The sequence below is a fragment of the Panthera tigris genome, chromosome A2, assembly GCF_018350195.1.
Source record: "Panthera tigris isolate Pti1 chromosome A2, P.tigris_Pti1_mat1.1, whole genome shotgun sequence".
NCBI lineage: Eukaryota > Metazoa > Chordata > Mammalia > Carnivora > Felidae > Panthera > Panthera tigris.
Window position 1 is genome coordinate 8187557 of NC_056661.1, and position 9676 is coordinate 8197232.

At 60.2% G+C, this 9676-nt stretch overlaps 2 protein-coding genes across 10 annotated transcripts in view; one reads left to right on the forward strand and one right to left on the reverse strand.

Moving 5' to 3' along the window:
• The window catches only part of DNM2 (dynamin 2), an 89686-nt gene extending 82946 nt beyond the window's left edge, over positions 1-6740 (forward strand). For 4 of the 8 annotated variants that reach the window (XM_042978172.1, XM_042978167.1, XM_042978171.1 and 1 more), the window contains 5 exons: positions 94-205; positions 727-891; positions 2880-3112; positions 4119-4361; positions 4987-5883. In XM_042978172.1, the coding sequence (XP_042834106.1) occupies positions 94-205; positions 727-891; positions 2880-3112; positions 4119-4361; positions 4987-5056 (823 nt within the window). In that variant the 3' untranslated portion in view covers positions 5057-5883. Of the gene's footprint in view, positions 1-93; positions 206-726; positions 892-2879; positions 3113-4118; positions 4362-4986; positions 5884-6351 lie in introns of those variants that run through there. The other 4 variants (XM_042978173.1, XM_042978174.1, XM_042978170.1 and 1 more) reach the window with 2 other exon arrangements.
• On the reverse strand, positions 6657-9495 carry TMED1 (transmembrane p24 trafficking protein 1). 2 transcript variants are annotated; one of them, XM_007079349.2, is made up of 4 exons: positions 9221-9495; positions 8452-8549; positions 8126-8309; positions 6657-7536 (listed from the first exon to the last, which is right to left on the reverse strand). In XM_007079349.2, exons 1-4 carry the CDS (start codon positions 9401-9403, stop codon positions 7318-7320), a joined length of 684 nt encoding a protein of 227 aa, XP_007079411.2. In that variant the 5' UTR covers positions 9404-9495; the 3' UTR covers positions 6657-7317. The 2 variants fall into 2 exon arrangements, with proteins under 2 accessions (XP_007079411.2, XP_042834114.1); XM_042978180.1 differs by lacking the exon at positions 9221-9495 and adding an exon at positions 8664-8866.
• Positions 9496-9676: the final 181 nt, after the last annotated feature.

Consider the following 9676-nt stretch of genomic DNA (forward strand, 5'->3'; position numbering starts at 1 on the left):
GAGACCCCAGAGCCCACGCTACAGCTCCCTGCACCTGTTAGCCCCATGGGCAGGGTCAAACCACATGCCTCTTCTTCCTCCCTCTTGCTGCAGGAACGTCTACAAGGACCTGCGGCAGATCGAGCTGGCCTGTGACTCCCAGGAGGACGTGGACAGCTGGAAGGCCTCGTTCCTCCGAGCTGGGGTCTACCCCGAGAAGGACCAGGTAAGGAACCACCCTGCCCAGCCGGCACACGTCGGGCTGTGCTGACCCTGGGAGAGAAAGGGGTCTGGCGTCTCCCTGGATGGGTCATTTCTAGGATCATAGCCCATACTGTCGTGAGCAAACAAAGGGGAAAAGGGGAGAGGGTTTTGTGGTCAGGGTCCAGAAGGCTCTCCAAGTAAAGACAAGGACAGGGATATACATGGCCTGGGACCCCATCTGTTTTGTTCCCTCTCCTCCTCCTGTCCTTGAGGCAGAGTGAACGTGGCTGCCCTCGGCCCCCAAATTAACATGTTCCAGTCCCCAGGTGAGGGGTCCAGCCACCTTGGGGCATGGTCACCCCAGGTCCAGGCAGCTCAGGCCAGGGGCGGGCAGGGCCACTTGAAGCCAATACGGCCATCAGGGGACATCCCCAGAAAGCTGGTTGTGGGCAGGACAAGGCAAGCCATTCACAGAGAAGGGGGGCTCCCCACCCTCGCCTCAGGCCACAGTCCCCCCTCACCGCCTGCCCTCTCCCCCCACAGGCAGAGAATGAGGACGGGGTCCAGGAGAACACCTTCTCCATGGACCCGCAGCTGGAGCGCCAGGTGGAGACCATTCGCAACCTGGTGGACTCATATGTGGCCATTATCAACAAGTCCATCCGTGACCTCATGCCAAAGACCATCATGCACCTCATGATCAACAACGTGAGTGCCCGGCCCCACCAGGGCCCACCCGCCACCGGGGAGGAGGCCAGGGCAGCCACGGCCAGATTGGGCCCGGACGCCCTTTGTATGACATTTAACATTAGAGTGAGTCACGACCTTCTAAACGTCAGAATCAGGGTTCCCAGCCTCTCTTGGGAGATTAGAAGGTACAAGCCACGTGGAGCTCACTCCCTTTACCTTGGGTAGTTGAAACAAATGCCACACGTATATACTTTCTCTGAAGTGTTTCAATCTTGTACGAACCCTAGGAGAAGAACTGTGATCATCTCCCATTTTCTAGACAGGAAAAGGAGGCCCCAGCAAGGTCAAGGAAGCTGCCCTGAGTCACTCAGAAGAGTGGGAGGTGGGATTAAAGCCCAGACTGAGTCTGTCCCCAGCTGTGGCTTCTTGATGGCCTGTGGCTCAGCCCACCTTCACTGGAGGGCACTGCCTACCCCTGGGCTCCCGAGACTCACAGGGCTCTAGGCCTCTCTCTGGTGAAATGCACTTGTACTAATGTCTCCCGCTCTCGGTTGCTGGGAGGGTGCAGGGGGTTCATATGTCAGGCCTCCCGCGCAGCTGGGCACCCAAGAAGCAGCTACGTAGGCCAGCTTTGGGTTTATGTTGTGCCTGTGAAAGCTCGAAATGTAACAGGGTCTAAAGCAAAAATAAAGAGAGAAGAGGATGTCCAGGTTGATAATAACTCATTTATAATGTAGAAAAAGAACTGTGGAGCGTAACAGAATATACAGGAAGGCTCCATGTGTATAAAAAGGAGGGGAAATAAACTGTCAAGCCTGGTCATTTTTGGAGATGTTGAAAGTCCATTTGGGAAAATTCAACATCCATTCTGAAAAGGACAACTGTAGGAGTCTTCTGTTAGGAATCTGTGTTTCAGTCTCAAAGTCACTCTTTTTTTTTTTTTAATGTTTATTTTTGAGAGGCGGAGGGACAGAGAGAGGGAGGCACAGAATCCAAAGCAGGCTCCAGGCTCTGAGCTGTCAGCACAGAGCCCGACGCGGGGCTCAAAGTCACAAATTGTGGGATCACGACCTGAGCTGAAGTCAGACGCTCAACCCCCTGGCCACTCAGGCGCCCCAAAGCCACTCTTGACCTTAATGGGGGAGCTCAGGAGGCATTCCCTCGAAAGTCAAGAACAAGTTGGCTATCTCCACTTGTGTTTAAAACTTTTTTGTAGAATCACTAACCAATGTCGTCAGATTAGAAAAATCGCGTAGAGGTGTGAACACTGAAAAGGAAGAGGGAAACCTGTCCCTGTTTGGAGAAGCTCATGTACACGTGAACACACGTACCTAGAAATGCAGTAAAAGTAACTGAGAAACTCCTATATCCTGTAGGAGGTTTTGGAAGGAACAAAGTATACAATGAACAGAAACCTAGTACTGTTGTTGTTGTTTGTTTATGTATTTTTTTATTTTAGAGCCAGCGTGTGCTAGTGGGGGAGGGGCAGAGGCGGACGGGGAGGGGGGGTGGGGGGGAGGGAGGGAGGGAGAGAATCTTAAGCAGCCTGCAAGCTCAGCAAGAGAAGCCTGACTCGGGGACCCTGGCCTCATGACCGGGGCAGAAATCAAGAGTCGGACGCTCAACCGACTGAGCGGCCCAGACGCCCCTTTTAAACATTTCTTTTTTTAAGAGAGGGAGCTAGCAGTTTTTTAACAGACGCCAGTTCGCAGATAACGGATGGGAGGAGAGATGGCGATGCGAGAGGCAGGGTCCTCGGGGTAGGTTTGATCATCAGCGTCTGGTGAGACGGGCCGGAAGAACACTGGAAGGTGGCCCCGAGAGACGCGGCAGACACTTGGGTAGAACCCCCCCACCCCCCCACCCCCGCCTGGGTTGTAAACCTCTGGCTCGTCCGGCAGTAAAGTTAAAGACAGGAAAGCCTGCGGGGTGTGGTGGCCGCCCTCCCAGCCAGCGGCCCAGGCGGGCGTGGTGGAAGCCCTGACCTCTCCGCCCCTTGTCCCCAGACGAAGGCCTTCATCCACCACGAGCTGCTGGCCTACCTGTACTCCTCGGCGGACCAGAGCAGCCTCATGGAGGAGTCGGCCGACCAGGCCCAGAGGCGGGACGACATGCTGCGCATGTACCATGCGCTCAAGGAGGCCCTCAACATCATCGGGGACATCAGTACCAGCACCGTGTCCACGCCCGTGCCCCCGCCCGTCGATGACACCTGGATCCAGAGCTCCAGCAGCCACAGGTCCGTAAGGCCCGGTCACCCGCAGTCGGCGGAGGATGCTGCCTGCGGGCTCCCAGTTCCTCCCGTGTGTCCCGTCGGGGCACAGCCCACGGGGTGGGCAGGGTGGAGGGGCCCCCCAGGGCTGGCCACAGTGGGAGCGGCTACCCTGCGTGGGCCTGAAGCGACGAAGAGAAGGGTTGGGTTAAAGGCCCACGTGTCTCCTGGTGCTTCCCACGCGGTGAGCCCAAGTGGAAGCCAGAGAGGGCAAGAGGCCCGGGCCGTGGTGGCCACGGGGCCATCCTCCTGGAGCACAGATGAGAGTGGCGGGTTGGGGACGATCTGCGGGAGCCACTGGGAACCTTAGCTGGCACGTCCCCTTCCCCCTCAGCCACCCCAGAGCTGTTGGATGGAGATGAGACCCTGGCATGGGCAATGCAGACCATCAGACAGGGATACCTGACCGGTGACGGGGGCAGGTGGCAGGAGGAGAGGGTCGGTCAGGGAAATCTAGAAGGTGCCAGCCCTACTGAGACTTCAGGGAGCCATGGGTTACTTAGGGAGAGGGCACCCAACCTGGGGAACGGGGCAGCCTGTGGGGCGCCCAGGGCAGGGGCCTGTAGGCCCTGCAGCCTCTGGAGGCATTTGGACTTGCAGTCAGGGCTGGGCCCTGGAGGGATCTGTGGCTAAGGAGGGTGGATTGGAGGAGGTGAAGCAGGCCGGAGGCCCGAGCAGGGCCGGTGGGGGGCAGAGGGCCGTGGGAGTGAGGTCAGAGGGAAGCGGGAGGACCTGGCGGCTGAGGAGGGGTGCAGGTGGGCCCTGGCTCAAGTTTTAGGTGGGGGCACAGCCATTGCCAAGCAGGTGGTGGCGGGTGGATGGAGGGAACAGGTCCTTGCCCCGCTGCATGTCCCTGGGCGGGAGCTGGTGCCTGCCTGCGCCACTCCCTCCCCCTCAGCCCTCTACGGCCACACCGGCCAGGCTGGTGCGCCCCACCCCCACCCCCAGCTCACACCCTCTCCTTTCTCCACAGCCCCACTCCACAGCGCCGACCCATATCCAGCGTGCATCCCCCAGGCCGGCCCCCGGCAGTGAGAGGCCCGACCCCGGGCCCCCCCCTGATTCCCATGCCGGCAGCCTCCTTTGCCGCACCCCCCATCCCGTCCAGGCCTGGACCCCAGAGCGTGTTTGCCAACAATGACCCCTTCTCGGCCCCGCCTCAGATCCCATCTCGGCCGGCTCGGATTCCACCCGGCATCCCTCCTGGAGTGCCCAGGTAAGGCTGGACCCCCCTCACCGCCTGCCACTAGAGCCACCGGCCTGTACCCTGGGGCCTCTCCTCGAATCTGACACCCTGCCCTAAGCTCTCCTCGTGCCCTGTGGGGAATGGAATCATCATCCCCATTTGGCTGGTGTGAAAACTAAGGCCCAGAGAGACCAAGTCGCTTTCTTCAAAGTCACTGAGTGGTGGTGGAGAGTCGAGGTGACTCCAGGGCTCCCAGGCCTGTCCCCTGCCTGAGCAGGTGGCCCGCAATGCAGGATGGGACTCCTCACGCGGGGCCCCTGCTCCTGGTTTTGACCATTTTCTTACTTGAGGACACGCGCTGTGAGCCATTACACACCTCTGCCCTGCCTCTCCCCACCCTGCAGGCCAGGCTCTGTCCTCACTTCTCCCATGAAGAACGGGGGGGGGGGGGCGGGGGGGGGGGGGACTCACACAGTCACACTGCCAGCTCCTCCCTGGCTCTCTAGATCCTTGAGAGCATCCGGCATTGGGCAGCGCCGTGGGGGGGGGGGGAGGGGGAATGTGGCGGGGGGCGGGCTCCTCTCCCTCATCCTACTTATGGCCTCACTGCCATCTCCCCCCTCCCCCTCCCCGTCTGTCTTTATTCTCTTTGCAGCAGAAGACCCCCTGCTGCGCCCAGCCGGCCCACCATTATCCGCCCAGCCGAGCCATCCCTGCTCGACTAGGCTGCGGCTGCAGGGGGGGCGTGTTCTCAGGGGGTCCTCGCACACCCGCGGTGCAGGAGCTTCGGTCTGGGCCCCTCCGCTGCCCCTGGCCCCGTCGTCCGCGTGCCAGGACCAGGCTCCCTGCGGGCAGCCCCTGACTCTTCCCTAACCTTGGCCCCCATCCCCGTCTGCTGCACACAGCACTGACCGAAGGGGCCCTGGAGCCCCCGGGCAGGGAGCGGGGGAGCCGGGGTGGTGCACTTTGGGGGATGGAGCCTCGGGGTAGCAGAGGAGGGAACGCACTCTGGGCGCCATCTCGAATGAGGACTCGGGCCGGGGTGGGGGACTGGCCCAGGGCTTCTCTGGCCAGGAAAGGCTGAGAATAGAGGCACCCGGAGTGCCTGGATCCCCCAGGCCTTCCTGGGGCCCAAGGAGCATGTCCGCTTCTCAGCAGCGGGAGCTCCCGGCAGCAAGCCAGGCCCAGCAGGCCCAGCAGGCCCAGCAGGCCCAGCGCTGCCCGCCCTGCCTGAGTTGTAAATATTCCTTCCTCGGCCTCGGCTGCCGGAGGTGCCTTTGCCAGGTCCGGAAGCCTCAGCCCTGCCGGCCTCGCTCTCTCCTCCCTGGGTCCCCCCCTCCCCCAAGTCTCCGGGGTGGCTTGGGCTCAGGGCTGAGTGAGTGGGGAGGCTTTGAGGGGCTCCTGGCTCCTACCCAGGCCTCCCCCACGGGGTGGGCCCCAGGTGGCCCATCACTGAGCAGACCTCGCTCTCGCTCCTCGCTCGGTTTGACCACTGTAAGTGCCTGCACTCTGTATCCTATTAATAAACTAAAATAAAGGGAAGAAGCTTCTAGTGGCTGCTGTGTGGGCCTTTTGTGTTGTCAGGCTGAGGATGTGGACTTGCTCACCATCCCCCCCCCCCCCAGCAGGCCTCCCTCCCACCCCCGGCTCTCACACCTCACTCACGGGGCTCTGCTCTTGGCGAGAGGGTTCACTTCTTCCAGAGACAACCATGCTCTCAAGGGAAGATCCTTTCTTTCCTTAACACCTCAGGAGTGGGGGCAAATGTTCCCCACTCCCCTTCCACACATACTAACACGGGCCTGGCTGCGGCCCCTAACGCACTGGTGTGGAGACCCTGATGCAGGCCTAGGGTGGGCATCAGAATCACTAAGGGGAGAGAGGATTCCACCCCGAACCGCAGTGGTCAGGACCCCTCCCCACTGCTGTAGTCCTAAGGACTCCCCCTCAGGTCCCAGGCCTGCTGGCCCAGCCCCGGTCACAGTTAAACTTTGCTTTCTGATTTTTCTCTTGTGCCCAGGCGACCACCTCCATCGGCTCCCGCCCGACCTTTCTTCTGAACTTCGTGGGAGACCCCTCCCGCCTGCCTGGTTTGCCCCCTTGGGGCCAGGTCTGTCCCGGCTGGTGTCCCTGAGCCCCAATCACCAGGCTCTGTGATTTTCTGACCATAATTTATTGACTTCAGTGCCCAGGCCAGACCACCCTTTGTTCCGTGAGGCTCCTGTGCAAGGTTTGGCTGGGCCACCCCTCAGCTCTGCCCGGGGCCCCCGCAGAGAGAGCAGCAGGGGCGGGTGGTCTCGCAGTCTCCACTCCTCGAGTTCTGTTACCAGACCTCACCGTGAGCCTCCCCCCTGCACTGGGCTGAGGGGCTGGGCTCCTTCTCGCAATAAAGTGACTGTCCTGGCAAGAGCACTGTTGTCTCCTTCCCAGCCCCTGGTGTCAGCGGGTCGCCCCCAGCCCGGAGCCACCCCCAGCAGCAGCAGGAACAGGCCTCTGGTTGGGTGATGGGGAGACCAAGGAAGGCACGGGGCCCTACAAACAGCAAGCCCCCTCCCACCACAACCTGGTTCAGAAGGCCAGTAGGGAAGGGAAGGGAGAGTTTGCTTCCCCGGGCCCCATCCCACACCTAGTGCCAGTGCAGTGCTGGAAGACTCAGGCTAAGGCACACACATTTACAGCAGGGGACGCGGAGACGAGCCACAACACCCAAGGGTTGCATTCAAATGCTGCGGTGTCCCCGTCCGTGCACCATTTCCAGGAGAGCAGGTACAGCCACTGAGCTGCCCCTCCCGGAGGGCCCAGGTCCGTCAGCCAAGCCAACAAGTGTTTCTTGCCTGGCCCCTCCAAGGGAGAGGACACTTGAGGGCCACACCTCTGGCCCTGACTGTATAGCCTCCCCTCCCGAAGGAAACTCAGTTGGGGAAGGGACCCCCATGTCTCACACACGTGTACCCTGCTGCCCTTTTCCCCGTTCTTCCTTCCGGGGCTACGTAGGCACAGGGCGCTTGTCCTGGAACAAGCGCTTGAGCGTGCAGACCTGTAGCACGGCCACCAGCAGCAGCACGGCCACGTTCACAGCAGACCAGAAGTTGACCCGCTCCAGGTTGCCTTCCTGCAGGTTGCGGTCACGTGCCTCAAAGGCCCGCAGTAGCGTCAGCATCTGGATGCTACGCTCCAACCGGGTCTTCATGGTCTCGATGGATTCCTGTGGGGCAGAGAGAGGGACAGGGTCAGGCCTCCGCCTCTCAGGGAGCAGAGACCAATAAAACCAGGGGGAATGGGGTGAGCTAAGATCACAGACTCTGTGGCCAGGCTGCCGTGAGTCTTAAATCTGCTCTCTGTACCGAGTGGCTATGTGACCTTGAGCAAGCTAATTGACCTCTCTGGGCCTCTGTTCCCTCTGAATTGCTGTGAGAGTTACATGCCTAAATAAGTGAAAAAAATGTACTTAGTAGTAGTCAACAGCACAGTTGCTAAAGCCAGACTGCCCGGGTTCAAATCCTCGCTTTGCCAGTTGCTAGCTGCGTGGCCTTAGCCATCCTGTGCCTCAGTTAGAATGGGGCATTGAGAACACACTACCTACTTCATGCGGAGATTTCATGAGATATTTAAGCCCTCCTACACCTAGAAATGTATTATTTTAACTGTGAGCTGCTATTAACATAATTAAGGTGGGGGCACCAGGGAGGCTGGGTCAGGCGAATGCGGACCCCAGCCTCTGTGGAAGAACGGGAGCGCGGCTGCCCAAAAGCCGGAAATGTGGGATGAGTGGCCCCAGTTCAGTCTGAGCGCACCTTAATGTCTCCCATCTTGACATCCAGCATCTCCTCGGGCTCCACGGCCTCTGCCCAGCCTTCAACCTCCTCGTCGTCCTGCAGGCTGTCAAAAATGAGTTCAAAGAACACCAGCTTCTCAGAGATTGTGCTGAAGGAGTTGTCAAAGCACAGCTTGTAGTCCCCGGCCTCCGTGGGCTCCACTCTGGAAGAAAGACACACAGATACACGTGACCCTGAGTGGCCCACCAGCTGGACCTTGAGAGGCAGGAAAGGTGGTAACCTGAGGCCACTGGGGAGGGGCAGGGCTGAAACCGAACCCAGGCAGACAGTGGGACTGAACTCACGTGTGCACCCCATCTGCCTTGCGGGACTCGCTGACCAGCAGCACGCCCTGAGGGCTCTCCAGCGTGAAATCCACGTCCAGTCCAGCACCTCCGATCACCTGGGAGGGCAGGTAAGAGAGGGTGGAGGGCTAGGGGTAGGCCAAGAGCAGCTGCCAGGGAAAGCCAGACCCATACAGATCACCAGAAGGCTACCTAAGCCCTGACATCTACACCTGTGACCTGGTGCTGCCCGACCTGTCCCAGATAGACCTTAGCCTTGGCTCTGTCTTCATTGATATGACCGCTTTGGGTCTGGCTCTTTCATCTGGTCACGCCCGCGTCGTAAATCCTTGATCGACGTTTACCTGGCCACACACCAAATGAGGGGGCAGGGCCCAGCTTTCCTTAACCCAACCCCTGAAAAATCCTCTTGCTGACCACGCCCTTTCTTGTGGCGCGTCTTGGTCACACCCACCGACTCCGGCCATCGCACTCTTGGCCACGCCCACTCGGGAGGTTCCCGCCCCGTGAAAGGCTCCCCGTTATAACCTATGGCCCCGCCCCTTCTGGGTGTCTCACTCTAGCCCCGCCTCCTGCCATTATTCCCACCCCCTTCGCTCTACACGCCGTCTCCACCAGCTCCGGCTCGCCCTCCCTAGCTCCGCCCCCGCGCTCTTACGCACGGGCTCCTCCCCCTTCCCTCTAACGCATGCCTCGCTTCAGCTGCCTGGCCACGCCCCCTCACCCAGGCTCCGCTTGTTCGCTGGCTCCCCAACCTGGGACCCTCTACCTGGTACTCAGTCTCGAGGCTTGCGTTGGCAGGCGCTGACTGGTAGAAACACTGTTTCCTCCCCGCAGGCAGCAGGAACGTGAACTCGCCGTCCTGGATCGGCGGTGGCCCTGCCCCTCCCACGCCCACCGGCGGCAGTAGTAGCCACAGTGCCAAGGCTAGGGCCGCTCCGGCCGCCATCATCCGGGTCACCCTCCGGTCTGCTAAGAGGTCGTGGTTCCTTTAAGGGCTAGCCCTGCCCCTTCTGCTACTCGGCGGAGCTCATTGGCAGCCGCTCCGTGAAACCAGCAAAGAGAAAAATGAAGGGCCCCTTGAGCGCTTAGCTGCCCGAATGAGTGCCCGATGTGCCTAACAACGCTCGATCATCTGGAGGTTTTTTTTTTTTCTCCTGAGTGGCCTCCGGCTGTAGTCTCAACCGATGATGGGAAAAAAAAATGACAAAAATAAGTACTATGA

What these genes read in the sequence shown, in the direction of transcription:
- TMED1 (XM_007079349.2), bottom strand. Translation starts at nt 9,403, where the DNA reads ATGATGGCGGCCGGAGCGGCCCTAGCCTTGGCACTGTGGCTACTACTG. An exon ending in GCCTCGAGACTGAGTACCAG is followed by an intron (nt 8,550 to 9,220) that starts GTAGAGGGTCCC and finishes CTGCCCTCCCAG; the next exon opens with GTGATCGGAGGTGCTGGACT. An exon ending in TCAAGATGGGAGACATTAAG is followed by an intron (nt 7,537 to 8,125) that starts GTGCGCTCAGAC and finishes TCTGCCCCACAG; the next exon opens with GAATCCATCGAGACCATGAA.